This window comes from Aptenodytes forsteri, unplaced genomic scaffold (genome assembly GCF_000699145.1).
Source record: "Aptenodytes forsteri isolate BGI_AS27 unplaced genomic scaffold, ASM69914v1 Scaffold143, whole genome shotgun sequence".
In the NCBI taxonomy this organism is placed as follows: Eukaryota; Metazoa; Chordata; class Aves; order Sphenisciformes; family Spheniscidae; genus Aptenodytes; species Aptenodytes forsteri.
This window is the reverse complement of record NW_008794951.1, coordinates 2,275,154-2,297,663: the sequence shown is the minus strand read 5'-3', so window position 1 is coordinate 2,297,663 and position 22,510 is coordinate 2,275,154. Positions and strand designations below refer to the sequence as shown.

The window sequence follows — 22,510 nt, the reverse complement described above, 5'->3', positions numbered from 1 at the left end:
CAATTTGTAGTTTTTAGTTCCAGGTTAAGATTAAAGAAAAAAGTGTTTTTACATTGTTAAGGTTTGAATTTGAACGAACTGATTTTTCATTTCTAAATGTCAGGCATGAGTAATCACATATATAATGAAGAAATTCAGACTATGATTGAAAGTGAATTTTCAGTATCCTGGATGAAGAAAGGTTACTTTAGATTACATGACTTCAAAGTCCTTTTTGTGTGGCTGTAACTAAATACAAATGTGGTTTATGCCTCTGGTTGTCATAGAACTTAACAAGAAATCTGTAGTCTGTAGATGCTCCCAAAACTTAGATTATCTGAAAAGAAATAATTGCTTCTCTTCTGTCACCCAAAGTAAAATCACTACACTACACACTACAACTTAAGGGCTACTCTTTAAATTCCCCTTAAGTTGACTTGGCTAATGTATATTGCAACACTAATTGGGTAGAATTTGGGTCAGGAAGTTTTAACCCGTTAGAAGTCTCTGCATTAGGCACTGTCTCCACTGCATTTACTAATAGGACTGAAGTCAGTCTATTATGAAATTTAGCACTTTTTTATTTTAAATTCAGTTAAATCGGTAAAGTGTTTGCTTGACTGTGTGAATCTTCCAGTGGAGAGAGGGTTAAAGTGTAAGCCTATCAGCCATGAAGCCTTCCTGCTGACTCACTCATGTGACTCCTCAGCAGCCTCGAAGAAAGACTTTGGGATTGAAAATCTAGAGTTTACAGCTTCTGTGATGTGCATGCAGGAAGCTGGGTCTATATGCAGTCCTCTCGAGATTTGAAGGCTCCGGCATTAGAGCTGGGAACCTTGGAGCCTGAATTGCTTGGCAGAAATTTAGTTCAGACTTTTAAAAAAGAACAGACTACTTTGATGTATTTGCACAGAGAAATTCTGATACTTCCATCATTTGTTTTGTTCTGCCGTATTTCAAAGCGGGTAGAAAAACTATACTTTTCTGACTGTTACTGTGTGCGCTACATTTTCAGCCAATTATCAGCGGTTGTATTTTCATGACATTTTAACTGTTCAAAATGATATACAGTCAAAATCTTTTGCTTTCCAAGAGCAAAATGGACCTTTGCTAGGCCCGATTACTCTGTTGAATTGGGGAATTGATATCTGGGTAATAGAGTGAATCTTAGTCATTTTTTTTTTGTCAAAATTAAGGAAGAAAAAAATTCTCGAAGTATTTCTAAAGTAATTCTAAAGTAAAGTCCTCTTCAGTGCTCAGTGTAGAAAGTTTTCTCTGTGGCCCTCAGCGCTTGCTTACCTGAAAAGGTTTGATGATGATTTTTATTTTATTTTATTTTGAATTCTGTTCCATACCTTCTTCTGAGTTAGCGTCTATTCTCTGGCAAAAACAGATGGTTCATCCACTAAGACAAAATGTTTCGAGAAACTATTGTTTTGCTAGAGGTTCTTGAAAATAAATAAATTCTGAAAACAAGGCTGCCTGACTGAAATATTTGTCCCGTTCCTAGCATTATCTTGTTCTTGCACAGTGACCTCCTTTATAAGCCTAATTTAAGATGTTTCCTAGATTATTTCCCCCCTCCCCACAGATCAACCAAATCAGTACTGGTTTGTAGGTTCTTCTCCTGGGAAGACTACGACAGTTTCACTTTGAGTTTTTCATTCTTTTTGTCTTGCTGATGGAAGCTGTGCATCATACTATAAACAGTCTTAAATTTAGGGAAGAGGGATTTAGCTGTGCATCTGTTGAGAAGTTTTTCTGCACGGCAATATGTTTTATTTGTCCTCACAGCATTATTGCCTGTGAGAGTAAGCACTGAGAAGAGTACAGGCAGGAAGCATTGGAGATGCTGCGTAGTCCAGTTGTCTTTTGGAAGTTCTGAACCATTCCATCATCTCTCTCTATTTGGAATGACTCTAGATTTTAGGGCAGGGTATCAACATATTAAAAAACTCAAAACTGAAAGCTTGATACTAAAGTGGGTCTCTTGTGCCTGTGTTAATAAAGTAATTGTATGATACGAGTTTTTGACTTCTGCGGTAGACAGTTTGTACTATACACATGGATGGTTTAAACATAATTGCATGTAAATTCTGTTTTTTCAAAACCATCATCTCAGGTTTCCTACTAATTTCCTTCCCTTGAAGGTTCTTTAGTAAAATGCTCTTGTTGCTATTTGGTTTAGTGAATACAGAGTAATTAATGTCCATGCAGTGTAGGGCAGTGCTGTTCATCCTGTTATGGCTAATGTGTGTGGAGCACAGTTCATCAAAGGGGCAACATTTTTGAAGACTAGAGGGAGCTGTAGCTGTTGGAACTGAACACCTAAATAGTATCTTTAGAGAAGCGTCACTAGTTGGGGGCAGGGGAGAAAACCTGCTTCTGTAAAATACCAAGTATTTTTGCATTCTCCCTCAAAAAAAGTTACTGTAGGACTATATAGTATTCCTGTGCTTTATGTTTAGGTGTTGGTTTCATACTTGCATATGTTTATAGAATAAAATGAGTTCTTTTCTTGAAAACTGATATTATAGCAGTAGAGGATCATTGAAACATTTTGTTCTGTATTAATCAAAAAAACAAAGTTCATGTTATTTATGGAAGGAACAAGAATCACTTACTGGAAAGCAGTTAAATAACACTGTCTTCAATTTATGAAAACTAAAAAGTGCCTTTATATTTGTTTCTTTTCAGTCTGTAGTGGATGACTGGATAGAGTCATACAAACATGACAGAGATATAGCACTTCTTGATCTCATTAACTTCTTTATTCAGTGTTCAGTCTGCAAAGGTAAGATACTGAAATGTTTACTCATCCATTTAAGTAATATTATAGTATGAATCTAATTCTTTGCTTTTATACCTCGTATGCTGTAGGACTGCTCCATCCCTGCAGCTAGTTTACATTATTAGGTTCTTGTAGTTAAGCTAGTATTTCTGAAGTTGGGAGCAGGAGGTTTATAAATATTATACTATATTTAAAAATGTAGATAAAGCCTAACACCAGAGAGAATGCAGTATTGGTACTTAACGCTTACTTCATCTTCCTCTGCTCCTGTTATTATTTCAGAAAATCATCTCTCTCTTTTAACATTGGTAGTTTAGCTTGTTCAGTCTTGGAATTCTAGTTTGGATTTATCTAGTTCTTATCACTGAGTGTTTTAAGATTGTTTCATAGCCTTTGTAGAGACGCTTGATTTAAAAGGTATTATGGACAGCTTCATGGTAGCCTGCCTACAGTGAGATTCTATTTCCATATTTTATTCTTTATTTTGTGGTTTTCTTTCCTCACTTCTACATCCTTCATTCTTTTTCCCCTCACCTCCTTTTGAAGAGAAGAAGGTAACTTACTCTGCAGCGTCACTGTGCTTGATAGAGTAGGACTGGATGTAATTTGTTCTGCTCAAGCATTTCTCTGTCCTGATAAACTTTTAATGTGCATAAATCTCTAGAAAGCTAACAGCATTCCTCAGAGGTTATCCATGCTTTCAAGAGCAGTGACCTTTTGATTATTGTTACCAGATAAAACTACAGAATCTTTTAATGCTTTCTGAGATGATCCTTCTCATGAATTTTGCAGTATAGTTGCAGTAAACTTCAGGAGATCTATTTGTTTTTTATATCACCATTTACACTCTTAACAATTTGAGGCTAAGACAAATAGAAATTGCATGAAATCACTGTGTTTGTTACAGTGCAGATGATGTTAAGTAGCAATAGAACTGTTCAAAATTGTCTTACACCATTTAGAATCTTGAGTCCTGAAAGGTCACTTCAGATTAGTGTAGTCTCTTGGCTGATGAAGAGGTCTGGCACAAGTATCTTTGACTTCTGAATATAAGTGAATGAGTAAATTCTAGATGTGTGTGTACACACACACAAACACACTTTTAAAAAAGAATAATAATAAAAACCATATATATATAACTAAACCCCAAGTATTGGTGCCAAGAGCTTGTTATACACGGATGCTAAAATAAAAAATGTGTAACTGCTTAAAAAATACATGTATAATCTGTAGGTTAGCTGAAATTTGATCACTTTTACGTTGTAGCAGGAGGCATGTCATCTGCCATATACCTCTTTCATATTAAAAGTGCTAATAGTCTAATATCTAAATTGTAGGAGTTGTTACAGCAGAGATGTTCCGACATATGCAGAATTCTGAAATAATCCGAAAAATGACTGAAGAATTTGATGAGGTAATTTAATGAAGTGCTGATAATGTATTGATACTAATTTCTTATTTTACCTGTCCTAATTTTACTGGATCATGTTGCTACAGGTTTCTTTCAAGGGTAGGGTCAGCTGCAAAAATGACAGGACTTTTATGAATGAAAATCTTGAACTCCCTTATTTCATTGAACTTGTAAGACGAGGAAGTAAAGCTCTGCGTGTATATAACTTGTTTTAGTAATGGTTTAAGAAATCAATATCAACTTTCAGTTTTTGAATAGTGGGAACTCCTACTGCTGTGGGTCTGTGTGGGATGCCTCCCCGTTCCTGCTGTGTATGTAAGGCCTTTAAGTCGTCTTTAACTTTTAAAATGGTTGCTAAATTTATTTCTATGCATTCATTAATCTACAAATCGTGGGGATTTGAATTTGATTATTCTCCAATTGAAGACTAATGCTTTGCCTTTCATGGGGATTATAATGTTTTTTTTTCCTTTAAATTGTCACTTACTTTCTGTTCCACTGAGTGTTGGGGTAAATGAGATGCGTTGGTTTTTTGGGTGTTGGGGTTTTTTTTTGTGGGTTTATTTTTGAGTGATTTTCAACCTGTGTTCCAAAGAATGTAAAGGTAGCTTTAAAAGCTCCTCCCAACATTTGTCTAATATGGAAATAATCCCCATCCCCCCAACCCCCAATAAAAAATCCAGAAAACATTGATAACTTTAACAGAGGCGAAAATGTAGTATGTTTTTGTTTAAAAGGATTTTAGTATTCCTTAGAACCATCTCAATGCATAAATAGGTTTGATTACTATAAGGAAATAATGTATGAAACTTATAAACCTTCAGCTGGGACTGTTCAGGTTTTTTTTTATCACTGTGTTATGCTCACTCTTTCTTGTAACAGTTTTCTAACAAACAACTCTCGGATTTCTAATCTTTTTTCATGGATGCTTTCTTCGTTTTCAACCTGTAATGTTGTTTAGCCTCTTAAAGAAGCTGATCACACAAAAGCCCTGAAAAAAATGTTTTTCACCCCCCCCCCCCCCCCCCCGTCACTTTACCATTATTTGTAAAGGTTCCCAAATCAGGAGAAGAACACACATTTGTTATATTCAAGGTGTTATAGTAGGTCATTTTATGACTTCAGGAATTTTCAGTCTGATATGTAAGCATCTCCCTGTAAACTTTATTATGGTCCTGAACTGAGTGTTCCTAAGCATGTCAACTAACTGTTCACGTGATGGTTCTTTTGTTCTGGTGTAACCTGAAGCAGATTTGTAAGGGGTATGATTTTTTTTTTCTTTTTTCCTTTTTTAGGGAGTAGGACAGAAAAAAGAAAGTAGTAGTTATTTCAGTATATCTGGTTATGTGCAGTTTTTATGGTAGGACTTGCAGAATGTTGTCTCTGCATATAACAAGCCCAAGCTGCAAAGTAGATGCATTTTTGTGGAATCGCGTTCTTCTGATGTATCGTTTTTATGGCATCGGAGATTTTGGCTTTAAAGTTGTACCCATCTCTTTTTAATCTTTATTTAATAAAATAACTTTTAAGATGTTTGAAAGAATTTCCTGTTTCCCTTTTGTTTTTTAATAGGATAGTGGAGATTATCCGCTAACTATGGCTGGTCCCCAGTGGAAGAAGTTCAAATCCAGTTTTTGTGAGTTCATTGGAGTACTCGTCCGACAATGTCAATATAGCATCATATATGATGAATATATGATGGATACTGTCATTTCACTGCTTACGGGGCTGTCAGACTCACAAGTCAGAGCATTTCGGCACACTAGCACACTGGCAGGTCAGTGAATTATATTTATCTGTGTATTGCATCCATTTTACGTTTTGTGTTGCACAGGAAAGAATTGTTCTGGTTGAACTTCTTGATATTCGACATTCAACTCGTGTTTCATTGTGTGATACAGTTTCCGTCTAATGCAGCTTGTTTTGGTACAGCTTTCTTATCTTGCCTTTATTGTTTTTTCATTACTGAAAAACACAGCATTAAAGTATTCTTTACCAGCTGTCTAGTACTTAATTTATGTTAGCTTTAAGTCTAGTAGAAAAAGTAAATAGAAGGAAACTTTCCAGTTGATTCTACAAGTTCGTCCTTGGTCATAAGGGTGTAGGTATCTTTTTAACCTCAAATGCAGTTGAACCTGTTTATGCTCTGCATTAAGTCAAACAGGAGTCATATTTTAGATTAGATGCAATTTTTACTACAGACTTAAATTGTGCTGTATGTTGAGGCCATGGCACGATGTAATTGAAAGTAGCATTTCCGTTCATTGCATTGGAAATAATTTTAAAGAATGCTTCATCAGTGATAGTGTCAATAAATTTCTGTATGGTTTTAAGTAATTGTCCTTTTTATGTTATTTTTTTAAAAAGTCTGTTAAATTACAAAGAAATCCCTTATGAGTTAAGTATGGAGTGTTTTAAATAAATGTCATTATATGGACAAAGGATAAGCTTCTTGGATAAGGAAGTCCTAAACCTGCATTGATTAATGAAGAAGGGTCTCAGATGACATTGTGCAGCAGTCCACTTATGTAAGGCTTATTATAGCAATTTTAGTCTGAACAAGGTGAATTCGGACTGCACAACAAAACGTGAAACTGATTTTTTGCCACACTGGAAATAGTTCTTGTTAGCTTCACTGGAACTGGCTCATTTACAGCTAGCTTCAGTTCTGACTATCTGATCAGTTGTTCTATTTCATCGATCATCTCTCTTGAATATACATTAGCACACTGCGCATTGGGCTGCCGCTGTGAGACTCCGACTAGCCAAGGCATGCATTATGGAGAGAGGAGCAAAACCTTTTATTTCAGGAGTATATATTGATTCTGCTGTATCATCAATTTGACTGCTGTACCATATGGCTAATACAAATCTTAGTTCTTAAACCCAAGTTTTTACTACTTTTTTAATTTGAGTTGTGCCTGAATAAAAGTTGCCGAAGTTGCCCTGTTGCATGTTAATTTCTGTCACACAAAATAATTTTTATCAGTAGTCTGTTTGTGTTTGTTCACATCAGTAGTCGATTCTGTTGATTTTGTGTAATTACTTGTGCATTTCATATGAGATTCCAGTTTGTATTCTTGAAGATTGTGTTTTATATGGGATAGAGACAGCCAACAAAATCCTTGTATCCATATTTACTGTTATTTGCAGTAATTTTGGCTTTTATGATTAGCTCAGACTTGTTCTTTTCATCTTGATATCCTTGGAGATCAGTTTGTGACGATATTTTGATATATCTGCATGTCTTTGTCTTACTCACCAACTTCATGCTAGTGATACACGCTTAATAATGTTCTGTGTACGCTCTGCCAATGCAAGCCCTTTCATGTCTTCTTGTTACAAAAGTTCGTAAGAAAAGCAAGTATACTATTGACCACCTCCTGGCTTCTGGAATAGGCATATTTGTCTGAACCCTTTTTAAAAGGGTTGATTCAGAAATGAAAGCACGCAAAGAATCCCACCCAAGTGTATCTTACATTTTGGTCAGTTCTCTGGCTTCTAATTGGCTAATGTCCTTTCTCTGCTTCTGCAATTAAAGGAATATCTTAAAAAAATGGCCCTTCATGAAAATTAAATTGAGGGGAAAAGAATGGTGTGATATGGTGGTGTTGGTTGTCTAAGACATTTCGTTTTGAAGAAAGAAATTTCTTGTATGTTTGAGGTTGAGTGAATTGGTAATATCAGTCTACTAACTGATTCTAAATGGAATCGTTTTAATATTTCCTGGACTATCTTTGTGAATCTTACATTCCACCTTCATTTTTTGGGGGAAGCATATCCTGTATCTCAATTCAACGATAATCCTTATAGTATTAAAAAATTGACAGAAAGAAAAGAACAAAATGTCAGTGTTTTATCTATTGTATTGATAAGTAATGATGCAGTGCTTAGTAAAACACTGCTAAGCTTTGCATATCAAGAAATTTACAGTGAATATATTTTCATAAATACAGAAAGGGTTGACAGGAGGTGGTGTCAAGATTTTTGTTTATCATTTTTCTTAGATCAGGTAACCTTTTAAATAATCCTTACTCCTTTTCACTTTTTTGTAGCCATGAAGCTGATGACTGCTTTAGTGAATGTGGCATTAAATCTTAGTATTAACATGGACAATACACAACGGCAGTATGAAGCAGAACGAAATAAAATAATTGGGAAACGAGCTAATGATAGGCTGGAACTCTTACTACAGAAAAGAAAGGAGGTTAGTGCAACTGTCTGTAGCTGGTGTGCATAGGATGAGTGTTGATAAATGACAATAATTAATCTTGTTCTGTAATTTTTTTTTTAAAGGTAGTTATTAGTCCCTCTGTTTCATTCTTTAAGTTGTTCATGTTTAATGTTTGAAAAACTTAATTATTTTGAAAGGTGCTTCTTACTGCCTGGTTTTCTGTAAAAAAGAGATAAATGTAGACTCTTAAAAAATTTTCAGATAGTGCTGTCTTGGTAAAGTTAGCAAGAGAGACTGCAATCAGTAACAGATAATTTTTTGTTGTATTTCTTGACTAGTTTCCTAAACTGAACTCAAATATGTAACAAAAATTACCATACATTGACTGATTTTGGCTTCTAGAGAAGAACCTCATGATCTTGGGACAAAATACAGCTTTTATGATGTCAATACCGATCTCAGCAGAAAGTGTGTTTAAAGGCTTTACAGAATACACTATCAAAATTGAAAATGCAATCTACTTCTATTTTCTTTCTTTTTGTGTAAAAGGGACTTGCTGATTCATTGCTGACAGTGCTGTCTTGTTGAAAGCCCTGATTCATTCAGGTTTAAGTTTTTATTTTTTGAGGAACTGGTGTTTAGTTTTGGTTGTGGGTTTGTTTTTTTTCGTTTGTTTTGTTTTAGACATTAGAAATAACCTTCCCATGTTCAAAGGAAACATCTCACCTTTGCTCTTCAACTTTTGTGCTGTTACCTGTTAAGTTAATGTTTTTTCTTTCTTGACAATTCAGATAAACAAACAACTTTGTCTTCTGTTCATCTCATAAAGATCTTGCAGTTTGAGACTGATCCCTTAAACACCCATTAAATGTAGTTGTGCTAGATGCGTGTGCATCTCTTATAAGTAATACACAGAAAAGGCAGTGATGTGAGAATCAAGACTTTTCCCAATCTCAATTGCTCTTATGTATATTGGCTTTTAGGATTTCTTACCAGCTTTTCTAGTTTTGGTTTTGATTTTCTGTTTTTCTTGTGCTAAATGATAATTAAGTAAGCTTCAAAGTAACATTCAGTTTGTTTGATTTTGGGTTTTGTTTCATTTATAACTCAGCCTTATCCAGTACTAAAATTAAATTTATTCATTGATTCTTTTTGTATCTTTTGTTTTAATATTTTGAAATTTTTTTCCGTCTTCCTACTTCAGAGGCTACTGTGGGCAAGTGTTAGATTTAGGCCCAGAACATGTTAAATATTTTGCTTTGTTAGTCCTTTTCTCCTGCTGCTTAGTCTTTTTCTTCTTACTGTATTTCCTTACAGTTTTTCCTTTCTTCCATAAATTCCTAAATCTTGTGATGCTATGGAAATTGTTCATTCTTGCTGTTTTTTCTAAACTTCTGTACGAGAGGTCCTTTACCTTTTGTATCCATTCCCCTGCATGTGCACATCTCCCCCATCTGGGTAATATCTCTGGTGGTTTCTTTGTGGGGGTGTTTTTGGATGGATTGGGGGGGGCATGGGGTGTGGAGTTGTTTGTGGGTGTCTTCTCCCCCCCCAGTCTGATCCACCAACATGTCAACTTCCTCAGTCCTTGACTATTCTCATTAACATTGTCTCAATTTGTCCTACCGTTATAGTTCAAACTGCAAAAAGAATATGCTTGTCTGCTAACAGTATTTAGTTATTTTCAAATCTTTTAAAGGACTTCCTTGCACTTTCAAAGCAAATACAATTTTCTGTGTTTTAAAACACTGCATGTATTACTTTTCAACTCTTGTTGAACTCACTGCATGTCTTGCTCTTGTGTTGTTACTCTGAGACTGGCTTTGTCTCCTCCTTTATTTTTCAGCTCCATATTCTTAAACTAACTTTTTCTGCAATACCTTACTCAGTTTCTGCATTTGTTTTCTCTCTAATTAAGTAATGGATGAGGAGGAAAGAGGTATTCAAAACAGAGTATATGCTGCTCATGTAGCCATTTGCAAAGTTCTTCATCTGTATCTTGTCTTTTTAGACCACAAATTCTTTAGCATACAGAAAAGACTCCTTGTAATGCAGTTCACATGATTTGGGTATTGTTGTAATGATACGTGTCCATAAAAACATAGTAAGTGTATTAAAAATTGGGCTGAACATTGGGCTTAAAAAGTTACTAGAAAATTAAATCAAGTTTTCTTATAAATAACTTAAGAAGGGCCTTGCAGAAACCTAAGATGTCTTAGTTACAGTTGAAGAACAGTTTTCCAGTGGTCAGAATTACTGAAATTTGTATGCTGTGGTAGATACAATTCCTTAAATAATAGCATATTGTACTGTGAAACAGATTTGTGAATATTTCAGGAAAGGATTTAATGGCCACACTTGCAAATGTTAACTTAATTTAGTTTGTCTAGCATCAGCACCATCTGATCTGACTGTAAAAGTGCTGCTCACTGTTTATGTATTCTGTTCATTCTTTCAGCTTCAGGAAAATCAGGATGAAATAGAAAACATGATGAATGCAATATTTAAAGGTGTTTTTGTGCATAGATACCGGTAAGTTTCTCTTAGTAAGTAACTTGTAGCTCCATTAATTTATTTTGGAAGCTGGTGACAAGTTATTTCTAATTATTCATCTGTTTGATCCTATTGTCCCACTTCTCTCCACAGAGATGCAATTGCTGAAATAAGAGCTATCTGTATTGAAGAGATTGGAATATGGATGAAGATGTACAGTGACGCCTTTCTAAATGACAGCTACCTAAAATACGTAGGGTGGACTATGCATGATAAGGTAAGCTGCATTGAGGAAAAGGAACAGAACCACGAAGCATAACTCCGTGTTTTTGGTTGTTGATCTTGCCAGACTAGGTTCTGATCTCTTAACTGTTTTAATCAGTCACTGCTTTTCTTAACACTCGGAAGCACTGGCGTTTTTTTTATGTATTAAAAAAATAGACTTGAATATTTTGAATGGTTTTAGAGAGTATATATAGATTTTTAAGGAACTGTTATTTGTAAGGAAATGGCTTTTTCTATTTATTTATTGCTGATAGAGACTTGTACTTTATAATACTTAACTATTTAAAATTAATGCATTTCACATGGAATAGTCCAGTCATATAGCCTAACAGTTTCTCTGTTTTGCCAAGTTAAGAAACTTCTTAGCATTCTTAGCTAGCTGTAAAAAACATGGGAAAAGTCCCCGTTTGTGCTGATGAGCGCCTCAAGCTGTTACTTACCAGCTATTAGCTAGAGATTATTCTCTGCTTGGAGTGGTCAACAGGTATAGTTTACAAATACTCCTCATTCATTGTTGAGTCAGCACATTGCCTCAGTTCTTGCATTGGAGACTTCAAGCTATCGAATTTGAAGTGAAACAAATGAGGGATGCTCACTCATGCTATGCTGTTCATGGGTTTGGTATCAAAAAACCCAATAACCTCTGGCAGTGGGGTGATAAGAAACTGCGAAGTCAGTTGTCCTAGACTTTTGAAAAGTATTTCTGTATCTATACCGTAAAACATGTTCTCTGCTAAAGTAGATCTTGTACTTCAGAAGGAGTATTTCTCTCTGTGTCTACTTGGTAATTCTGATCTAACATGAGATGGTCGTTAACGATATAGATGTTAACAGCTTTAAGTGAAAGGAAACACATAGAATTCTACTTAGAAATATCTCGAGCATTTAGAATACATCTTTATAGAATGAAACGTGTATTTTGACTTACAGAGATACTAACTGCAATAAGACATTGGAGGGGTTTCTTTGGTGGCTTTTTTTTTCCCCCTTCATTGGCTTGTTACAAACAAGGACATACTCTTATGTTATTAACATGATTATTGATAGTATATCTTGACCACATTTAATCTTTGTTTTTGAATTAATTCAGACTGCAAAAGAAACTTGTCTGATTTGAAGATCACATCTGTATCCTATACTTGACTTTTAATCCAGTTCTTAATTTTATTTTAGCAAGGGGAAGTAAGACTCAAATGCCTAACTGCTTTGCAAGGGCTTTACTATAATAAAGAGCTTAATTCCAAATTGGAACTCTTCACCAGTCGGTTCAAGGTTAGTGTAACTTCATATTTTTAAGTACGTATGAATTTTTTTAAAGTTGTATTACACTTCTTTCCTCTTTGAAAATACTTTCTTTTGTGTTCTTAGGATAGAATTGTGTCTATGACTCTTGACAAAGAATATGATGTTGCAGTCCAAGCAATAAAATTACTCACTCTTGTTTTACAGTAAGTACATGTATATCTCCTTATCTGACCTACAACAAATATTAAAAGTATTTCTCATACCTGTGGGTGAGGACAGCAGCTTGGCAGAATTCAGATAATCCAAAGTCTAGAGAAATGTCTACGCATCTTACACTCAAACAAATTGGACTTTCAAAAGTAATCTGGCTAGAACAGTGTTGTTACTTATCTACCACAGTTAAGTAAGTGTAACAGTTAGAAACTTAGAATTCAACCTCCCTAATTCGAAGCTATTGTGGAATATTTGAACTGAAGAAATATAGGATGTATTGAACATTAAACAGTAGTTGAACTTTTCAGCATAATCTTCTACCAAACGCTCGTACTTTATCAGTAATTTTTCTTTAGGAAGACTTTGGAACTAAGCTATCTTGTTTTGGGTTTTAGGATGACAACTTGAAGGAAAAGGTTTAGATTCTCCTTCATTTCCATCTCCCTCATTAGAGTTCATACTCTGTTGACTCAGCTTTTTTTTTTCTTTCTTTCTTTCTTTCTTTCCTTCTTCCCATCTCCACCCCTAGGAGTAGTGAAGAAGTTCTGACTGCAGAAGACTGTGAAAATGTCTACCATCTGGTTTATTCAGCTCATCGGCCAGTAGCAGTTGCCGCAGGGGAATTTCTTTATAAAAAGTAAGGTGGAGAAATTATAGTTAACTTCTTGTTTGTGTAGATTTCAGTGTGTGTAGTAATACTATGATTCTCACTAGTTTTAATTAAGAAAAGGAAAAACTGAATAATGAAGTGGCCTTAAGAGAAATAACTTACAGAAAATGTGACATTACTTTATTTTTTGAACTGTTGCAGTTTTTCTGAATGGGAAGTAGAGAGTAATTTTGGAGGCTGCACTTTAAAAACTTGTACCTACAGGGAATATAATTAAAACATTCCTCTGTCTTCTTTCCCGTCCTTCCTGTGTTCTGTGAAACATCTTAAAATGCTCACGTAGTTTAGTACCTTAGTGCTTGCATTATAACGAGTATTTTCCCATTTGTAGTTCCTCCTCTTCATTTTTCTGGAGGAAAAAAAAACCCCAACAACAAAAGGAGAGATTCAACACATATATCAGGTGTGTAGGGAAACAAAATAGAGTTTCCACCTAATACTTTTCAGACCTTCTTCCAGTATTTCTTTGCTGCTTTAAAGTCTCATGTGGGGGAGGTTCAGAAAATGTAGTTTGCTAAAGAAGAGCATGGGACCTCAAGCACCTGCAATTATCACTGATGTTTGTAAAGTATTTTGTTATAATTATACATTCCACTGGAAACAGTCAGTGAAATACCAACTCAGCATATATGAAATTGTTCAAATGATACATTTATTTTCTTTCAAAATAACATGTGGAGCCAAGCAGCAAGGTATTAAGTGTGTGTCTGTAAAAAAAACAATATCTTGATATGAATTGGCTGTGGCAAAGGCAATGAAGAAGAAACTTGTCCTGAAATAATTTTTCCTTTAGGCTTTTCAGCCGCAGAGATCCTGAAGACGATGGAATACTTAAAAGGAGGGGAAGACAAAGTCCGAATGCTAATCTTGTGAAGACATTAGTGTTTTTCTTTTTGGAAAGTGAAGTAAGTTGAGTTTCAGGGATATCCTTGTTTTTGTGGTGTGTGTTTTGTGGGTTTTTTGTTCTTTTTTTTTTTTTGGTTTTTGTTTTGGTGTGTTTTGTTTTAATTATTATTTAATTTGTTGTTTTTCTTTTCCCCACTCATTGGTTAATAACCATGAATCTGTCCTGGTTTTCCTATTATTTGAGCAACCTGGGGGTCAAAAGACTGGTGTGGTTGTGTTTATTTGAAGAATCTGTCCAGTACACAGTGTTGAGTACTGTCTACTCTGACAAATATTCGTCTGTCATTCTTTATGCTAATACATAGGTGGAAAGAAATTGTGATTTAGGAGATTTATAAGGGGGGAGGGGAAAAATACCCCAAACAAACAAAAAAACCCCACAACCTACCCCCCACCCCCCCTTCAAGTTTTGGCAGATCTTGTAGCACTACTCTTTGTAGCAGTTGGTCTGGATTAATCTTTTTAAGTTAATTGGGGAAGAGAGGCTTCTGTTGAACCAGAGAGCTCGCAAAATTTTCTCTTTTTTTTTTTTTTGCCACAGACAGGAGCCAAGCGAGAAAAATACCCTGTATTATAGCAAGTTCTGTAATGAACTTTATTGCTGATAAAGAAAAATACTTATTCTGTTCTCATTTTAGTTGCATGAACATGCTGCTTATCTTGTGGACAGCATGTGGGACTGTGCAACAGACCTCTTGAAGGACTGGGAATGTATGAACAGTCTTCTGTTGGAGGAGCCTCTCAATGGAGAAGAACGTAAGAAATTTTCGTAGATCTTTATGTTGCTATGCAGTTTCTGTTAGTCTTGATTTATAAGGAAATAAGATGCTTACATTTATGAGTCCACATATATTCTCTATTTTTACATGACTATAATAAATCACTAATACTAATTATAAAATGTGAGGAAGAGTAGAAAGAGATCACTTCTGGTACGGAAGTGAGACACACAAGAACAACGGTGGGAAGAAAAGAGGGAGAAGAGAGGGAATAAGCATGCAGTGTCCAGTTGTCCTATTGTTCCACAGGTTCAGGCTGTACTTCTGGCTTTAGAGAAACTAAGTTGCTTGTGAAACTGGTTCATTTATGGAGCGTTAAAACTACCCTATGGAAAATACCGTAATTTCTTTAATGACAGTAAAACCAAACAAGCCCCCTGGCATAATTCTGTAATTCATAGGTCCTAGTAAATGGACCTCTAAAAAAATGAAAAGGAACTAAAATGATTATAAAGCTTGGTATTTGTTTCATCCTGTCCTGTGACTCATCCAGTGATACTCCCTCAATTTTAAATATTTTCTTGTGTTATTTTATAAGGTGCTTATCTTCTCTATCCCATGTCACACCCATCCCTGGAAATGAGCTATTGGCCTAAATGCCTTTCTTTTTTTCTTTAAAAAAAAAAAAACAGAAGGAAAATCGGCAAGACACAAAAGACAGAGGAAGGCAGAAACAGATGAACAGAGATGGGCTTCGAAATAGCTAATAGACTTTTGGCTAGGACACTAAAATTAGATTTTTGTGAAAACCCAAGTCCATTCCTTAGGCTAAATAAAAAAAAGTAGGAATTCAAACCTAGGTCTCACAAATCCCATCTGAGAGCTACAACTGTCAAGTTATTTCGCTTTTTTGAAGGTGAGTCCCTGTTTCCAAGCAATGCTCTGTCGAAATGGTACATTTCCACAGCATCTCATTTGGACATCAGGCCTTTTCCAATTTGTCAACATTTCCAACCAGCCATAGTTACAGGACTGCATCCTCATTGTCAGACTCGCAGAATGGTTGCCTGAGGCTACCTCTATGCAAGCCCAGAAATTCAACCTGGCATAAAGACAGAGCATTTTAATTTTTTTTTTCTTTTTTTTTTTTTTGCCACAGACAGGAGCCAAGCGAGAAAAATACCCTGTATTATAGCAAGTTCTGTAATGAACTTTATTGCTGATAAAGAAAAATACTTATTCTGTTCTCATTTTAGTTGCATGAACATGCTGCTTATCTTGTGGACAGCATGTGGGACTGTGCAACAGACCTCTTGAAGGACTGGGAATGTATGAACAGTCTTCTGTTGGAGGAGCCTCTCAATGGAGAAGAACGTAAGAAATTTTCGTAGATCTTTATGTTGCTATGCAGTTTCTGTTAGTCTTGATTTATAAGGAAATAAGATGCTTACATTTATGAGTCCACATATATTCTCTATTTTTACATGACTATAATAAATCACTAATACTAATTATAAAATGTGAGGAAGAGTAGAAAGAGATCACTTCTGGTACGGAAGTGAGACACACAAGAACAACGGTGGGAAGAAAAGAGGGAGAAGAGAGGGAATAAGCATGCAGTGTCCAGTTGTCCTATTGTTCCACAGGTTCAGGCTGTACTTCTGGCTTTAGAGAAACTAAGTTGCTTGTGAAACTGGTTCATTTATGGAGCGTTAAAACTACCCTATGGAAAATACCGTAATTTCTTTAATGACAGTAAAACCAAACAAGCCCCCTGGCATAATTCTGTAATTCATAGGTCCTAGTAAATGGACCTCTAAAAAAATGAAAAGGAACTAAAATGATTATAAAGCTTGGTATTTGTTTCATCCTGTCCTGTGACTCATCCAGTGATACTCCCTCAATTTTAAATATTTTCTTGTGTTATTTTATAAGGTGCTTATCTTCTCTATCCCATGTCACACCCATCCCTGGAAATGAGCTATTGGCCTAAATGCCTTTCTTTTTTTCTTTAAAAAAAAAAAACACAAACATATTTTGATCCTTAGATACTAATACTTGTGGAAAATGAAAAATCAAGCTGTGTATTAACATCTGTTTCTTAAATTTCAGCTTTAACGGATAGACAGGAAAGCGCACTGATTGAAATAATGCTTTGTACAATTCGGCAAGCAGCTGAATGTCATCCTCCTGTGGGAAGAGGAACAGGGAAAAGGGTAGGAAGCAAAAAGCTACTCGTCTAGAGATGTGGGAGTGGCTGTGTGGGGACAGTGTGGGAATAAGGAAAAGGTGGTAGGCTGTTGCTGCTGAAGGGACTGAATTCAGAAGTTCAGCTTTGGTCTCCACAGCCTCCAGTATCTGACTACCCTGGCTAGTTCACTTTTTCTGGACTTTGGCACGTGCTTAATACTGTTTGGACTACTGCATTTGTTTTTACTATTAAAGGTAATACAAAACTGATTTTGAAAGAAGTATTGGTTGGAAAGGAGAACAAAAATCAATGTTTGGGAAAGCTAAAACTATTTTCAGTTTGAAAGAGCAAAATGAGGGAAGGGAATATACTTCATGGTCTCTTTGGAAGGAGGACAGTCTTTTCTCTGATTATATAGAGTTTAGGCAGCCTTCTTTTACTGGGATATTAAGCAAGGAAGGGAACTGCTTTCAAGACTGGTGCAGCTTTTGGTAAGAAACCCATTTAGGTACAGATTGAAAACTTGTATGAAGATCAGATTGACATGTGAACTGAGTAAATATCATCAAAAATCCTAAGTAAGCTGAGAAGTTTGCTGTTCTTTCATTGTCAAGAAAAGCATTCTGATGATGGTATTTTGTTGCAGGGAAGGTAAACCTTTTGTTCTAGATTGTCACTTCTGTTTTCAAGATAATCTCAATAGTATTAGGCATAACTTTGAATTGCATTTTTTTGAGTGCTGAACATTGGGTTTTTTATTGGCTTTTTTTTTTTACATTGATATTTTACAGCGATATTAGAATGTCTGTGTACCTAATATTCATTTCATTAATGATAATGAAACTTTGCACCACAACTTTTAGTTGTAAATCCTCACAATACCAATATTTTAGGTGCTGACAGCAAAGGAAAAGAAAACCCAGCTGGATGACAGGACAAAAATTACTGAACTTTTTGCAGTGGCACTTCCTCAGTTGCTAGCAAAGGTAGGTTTAATTCCATTTCTTGCTGATGGACTGTCATTGAAATGTTAACAACTATAGTTTCTGTAATTAACTGTATGGCTTGCACAAGTCTTCATTTTTTCTTACTGGTCTTTATTAATATTTGATTGTTCTATAACGAATTGTGTTGTCCAAGACTTTTGCATTTGAACTTTTTTCCATGTCAATTTTACAGTATTCTGTAGATGCAGAAAAAGTCACCAACTTATTGCAGTTGCCACAGTACTTTGATTTGGAAATTTATACAACAGGGCGATTAGAAAAGGTAAGGTAACATTCAATAACATTTAACACAAAAGGAGAAAACCCAGAATTTAGACTTAGTCACTGGAATTTCAGTCACCATTGTAGGTGCGTTTTTTTGTATAAGTGAGACTTTATTTATCGTAACCCTTATTGAGAATGAGACTTGGACTTCAGAGCTGTGACTGGCTGCTGTTCTTAGAGATACTGAAAGTTTGAGTTTTCTAAGGCCTGTCTAGTGAGTTTTAACAGAGAATCTTGCCAGTTACATGAACTTCATGCGAGAGCATTTATTGTTGGGTTATGGTCATGCTTGAGGTATGCTGCCTGACAGATAAAGATTGTAGAAACAGCTTGATAAGTTTTCTCTTTCCGATCACTGAAACTAATAAACCACCATCTTCATTGCATGAAAAAGAGGAAAACTACCTGATCACAAATTATGTAGTTACTGCTCTCATTTTATCTGCTATGGTGATGAAGTTGGTGTAAGCTGTTCTCATATTTATTTTCTCCTTCTCAGATGCACTGTTTTGCTGTACTGTGAAGCAAGTAGCTGGAAATCATTAGGTTCAAAAAAGAAATAAAATGTTTAGTTGCCAGCATAGCTAGCACTGATAGAGCAGCAGTGAGCAACAACTGAAGTTGGTTTCAGTGCTGACACTTGAGTGTTATGCAACTAAATCTTCAATTATACAGCTTTTAAGACCATGTATAAATGTTTGTGTGAGTGGGAGATAAATGCTTCTGTGTTGTTCGGTTGTCATTGCAAATTCAAGTGTTAGATAAAACCATACCAACAATTGCAAATTTTTAATGGCTTTTTAAAATGCATTGAATCTTTAGCCTTTGACAATCTCCTACTTAATTTTTGCTAAATAGATTTTTAATTTACTCAGAAGCTCCACAGCTTTCTAGAAGTGTTTTGTGTTCTGAATCACAGTTACAAAAGTAATAAATTGAATTTATCTTTTAAAATTCCTTAAGGTTTATTAAAATACGTGTGTGTGTGTGTATATATACGAATACATATTTTTTTTCCCCACGCTTCATCTTTCTTGTAGCATTTGGATGCCTTACTGAGACAAATCCGGGATATTGTGGAGAAGCACACAGATATAGATGTTTTGGAAGCCTGTTCAAAAACATACCACGCTCTCTGTAATGAAGAATTCACAATCTTTAACAGGGTTGACATTGCAAGAAGTCAGTTAATAGATGAATTGGCAGACAAGTTTAATCGACTTCTTGAAGACTTCCTGCAAGAGGTATTTTAATGTGCAAGATCAACTTTTCCTGCCCCTGTAAATATTTCCAGTATGTTTTTCTGCCTTCCTATGCAAGTCAATGAGTTAGGGATGGGAACTTCCCTCTGATTTTCAAAACTGTTAAGTCAAGCACAATAATACAACAGTATCATTGCTGTGATTATGTGAACTCAGACTGTTCTTTTGTATTAGGACAGCGAGTCTTTAATTTTAATCTCCTTTTGACAAGTGTCTTTTGGGAATTTGAGATAAGTTTCAGATAAACTATGAAATCACATAAACTTTTCACCTTTAGGTTTTGAAGCTCATGTTTTTGAGAGATGTAGCATTGTAATTCCACTAGGATTCTCCTCAGATGTACTGGTGTTGCTAGTCTTGCCTGTGATTGCATGTTGCTGTTGTTAAATATCAAAATCTCTAGAAAACACTCCCCCTCCCTTCCTGAATGCAAGCAGATGCAGTTAATAGCTTAAAAATGACTTTGTTCCCACACTGTGCTAATCTGAAGAGTGAGAATTTTCTGATACAGTATTTAACTTCACTATGTGGGACCTCTGACATTCAGACAAAACTTGTTTCTCCTCCTCCTCATCTGTGATAAGGAGCATGGGAAGTGTCTTTTTGACTACTTCATTCTCCACGCTTCTCAGATCCATACTTTATCAAGCTTTGCTCCTGTTCTTCTTGCTTATTGGCCTGAACTAGGACTCCACTGTAGAAACCCTAGACACATGTGGACTATGTAAGAAATGTGCCTAGTAATCCATTTATTTCCTCCTTTGTAAGAAAAAGAAAGAATGAGAGGTAAAGCAAAGAAATGAAATGTCAGATGGTTGGCTTGGAGGAAAATGGCAAATACCCCGGTGAAAGCATTGAAATCCATAGTGCTTTGATAAGGTTGTGCAACTACAGAACAGTAAAATGCATTGAACTTGCAGTATCTCTGATAGTTTATCCTATGTACTTAAATAGATACTTTTGGACCCTTTCCTTTTTACTCCTTTTCTTTCTCCAAAGGCAAGTTTGTAAGAACTTGTGGGAAAATTAGGACAAAACACTTCCCTTACCTCTCTCAAAGACTTTTTTCTGTGATTAAAGTAAGATTGAGGTACTGACCTGTGGCCCCATCTAGTCCAGTATCTATTGTCTGACAGTGGCCTCTGCTGGATTCTTCAGAGAAAATTGAAGCACCTACATAATACATTGTATTCTGCTATCCTAGATATCCCCCCTCCCCCCCCATTTCTCCTTGTGCTGGTGACTATTTCTAAACATGAATGCTGCCTTCTCTCTCAAACTCTTTAACTCTTCTAAAACCAAATGTGTCATTTATAAATAATTTCGATGCAGCGTGCGCTCTCTCGTTGTTGTTGGTTGGGTTTGGGGGGTGTTTTAGGGTTTGGTGGTTTTGGTTTTTTAAATCTTGTTAAGTTCCCTAGTTTGCTTAGCATACATTGCTTAGGATACCTTACTATATGATTATTAAATAGGGGGAGGAACCTGATGAAGATGATGCATATCAAGTCTTGTCAACACTGAAGAGAATCACAGCTTTTCACAAGTAAGTAGGCTTCTGCAAACATCTGTCAGGGTTTGCGGTGTGTGGGGTTTTTGTTTTGTTTTTAATTTGATATTAACTTTTTAATGCAACTTGGAGGTTTTTTGTTTAGTGTGAATGATTGAGTGTTGTGCAGAACGTGACACACTGAAATCTGGGGGTTTTTTTGCTTTGTGGTTTTTTTTTTGTTGTTGGGAGTGTTTTTTGTTGGGTTTGGGGGGTGTATTTCTGGGTTTGTTTGTTTGTTTTAGACCAGTTAAGCTTTCAGTAGTTGTTAATGTCAAATTGCAGAAATGGTGTTAGTTAAATTACATCTTTGCTTCATTTCTAATGCTTCCAGTGCTCACGACCTATCAAGATGGGACTTGTTTGGCTGCAACTACAAGTTACTGAAAACTGGCATTGAAAATGGAGACATGCCAGAACAGGTCTGTAGTTACAGTGTGTGCTTTAGGTACAACAATAAATAGCTTTTGTTGCTGTCTTTTATTGGCTTTTGTCATCTAATGCATTTTTTCCTTTTGATTTCAGATTGTTATTCATGCACTGCAGTGTACTCATTATGTAATCCTTTGGCAGCTAGCAAAAATTACTGAAAGCAGTTCCACAAAGGTATGCCTTGTTCCAGTTGTATTAGTAAATAAACATTTGTATATACCTGCAGTGTCATCAAGTGGGAACTGTGATGGAATTAATTAAGACTAAGAATATATATTTTTTTTAATACCGATACCTGCCTAAATATTGCTTTTCTAATAAGTTCTTCTGAATTCATAGTTTTAGTAGTGGAATGCTTGACTTTTAAACCTAGTGTTTCTCTAAATTGTTATGTTTTTATTATTTAAATGTCAATATTATTTTTAATTTGACAGAATTGTAAAGTATTTGTAGTAAATTAATGCAGTATCTATTAGTCTGGCACAATAACAATGCTAAGGAGGGGTAGAATACCAATTATAAAACACAGTATAGTCAGTCTTACTACTCTCAAGTAGTGGGTTTGAATTTGTTTGCAAACTGTGAAGTATCGGTGCCAAGTCAGTGAGATATAAGAATTTGCACGCTACCGTAGTATTCTTACTGCTCTGTATGTTACAATCATACTTTGCTCTTCATCAGTCTTTTAAATGCATTGTTGAATAAAGACATGAAAAGATTAAGTTAAATTTCAGACTTTCTCAGGAAATAATAAGAGGGCCTGTGTTCTGGTTCTGTGTATAGTAATCTTGAAGGGCAAAGCTCTGGCAAATGTCATCTTTCTAATTTCACTTCTTGAAAAATGTTGGAGGAAGGATTAAGGTTTCTTGTATCCACTGGACAGCATTGGTTAAAGAGGGTGATTAGGTGGTTTGCTGTGCGA

The 22,510-nt window shown here is 35.5% G+C and overlaps 1 protein-coding gene across 3 annotated transcripts in view; it reads left to right on the top strand.

The window, feature by feature from the left end:
• The window catches only part of STAG2 (stromal antigen 2), a 43,348-nt gene that overhangs the window by 3,715 nt on the left and 17,123 nt on the right, over positions 1-22,510 (top strand). For all 3 annotated transcript variants that reach the window (XM_009275294.2, XM_009275292.2, XM_009275293.1), the window contains exons 4-21: positions 2,677-2,773; positions 4,108-4,184; positions 5,754-5,958; positions 8,237-8,388; positions 10,814-10,887; positions 11,002-11,125; positions 12,307-12,405; positions 12,502-12,581; positions 13,121-13,228; positions 14,055-14,166; positions 14,806-14,923; positions 16,999-17,102; positions 17,971-18,063; positions 18,257-18,346; positions 19,389-19,592; positions 21,083-21,153; positions 21,491-21,578; positions 21,682-21,762. In XM_009275294.2, coding sequence (XP_009273569.1) covers positions 2,677-2,773; positions 4,108-4,184; positions 5,754-5,958; positions 8,237-8,388; positions 10,814-10,887; positions 11,002-11,125; positions 12,307-12,405; positions 12,502-12,581; positions 13,121-13,228; positions 14,055-14,166; positions 14,806-14,923; positions 16,999-17,102; positions 17,971-18,063; positions 18,257-18,346; positions 19,389-19,592; positions 21,083-21,153; positions 21,491-21,578; positions 21,682-21,762 — 1,977 coding nt within the window. The remainder of the gene's footprint in view (positions 1-2,676; positions 2,774-4,107; positions 4,185-5,753; positions 5,959-8,236; positions 8,389-10,813; positions 10,888-11,001; positions 11,126-12,306; positions 12,406-12,501; positions 12,582-13,120; positions 13,229-14,054; positions 14,167-14,805; positions 14,924-16,998; positions 17,103-17,970; positions 18,064-18,256; positions 18,347-19,388; positions 19,593-21,082; positions 21,154-21,490; positions 21,579-21,681; positions 21,763-22,510) is intronic.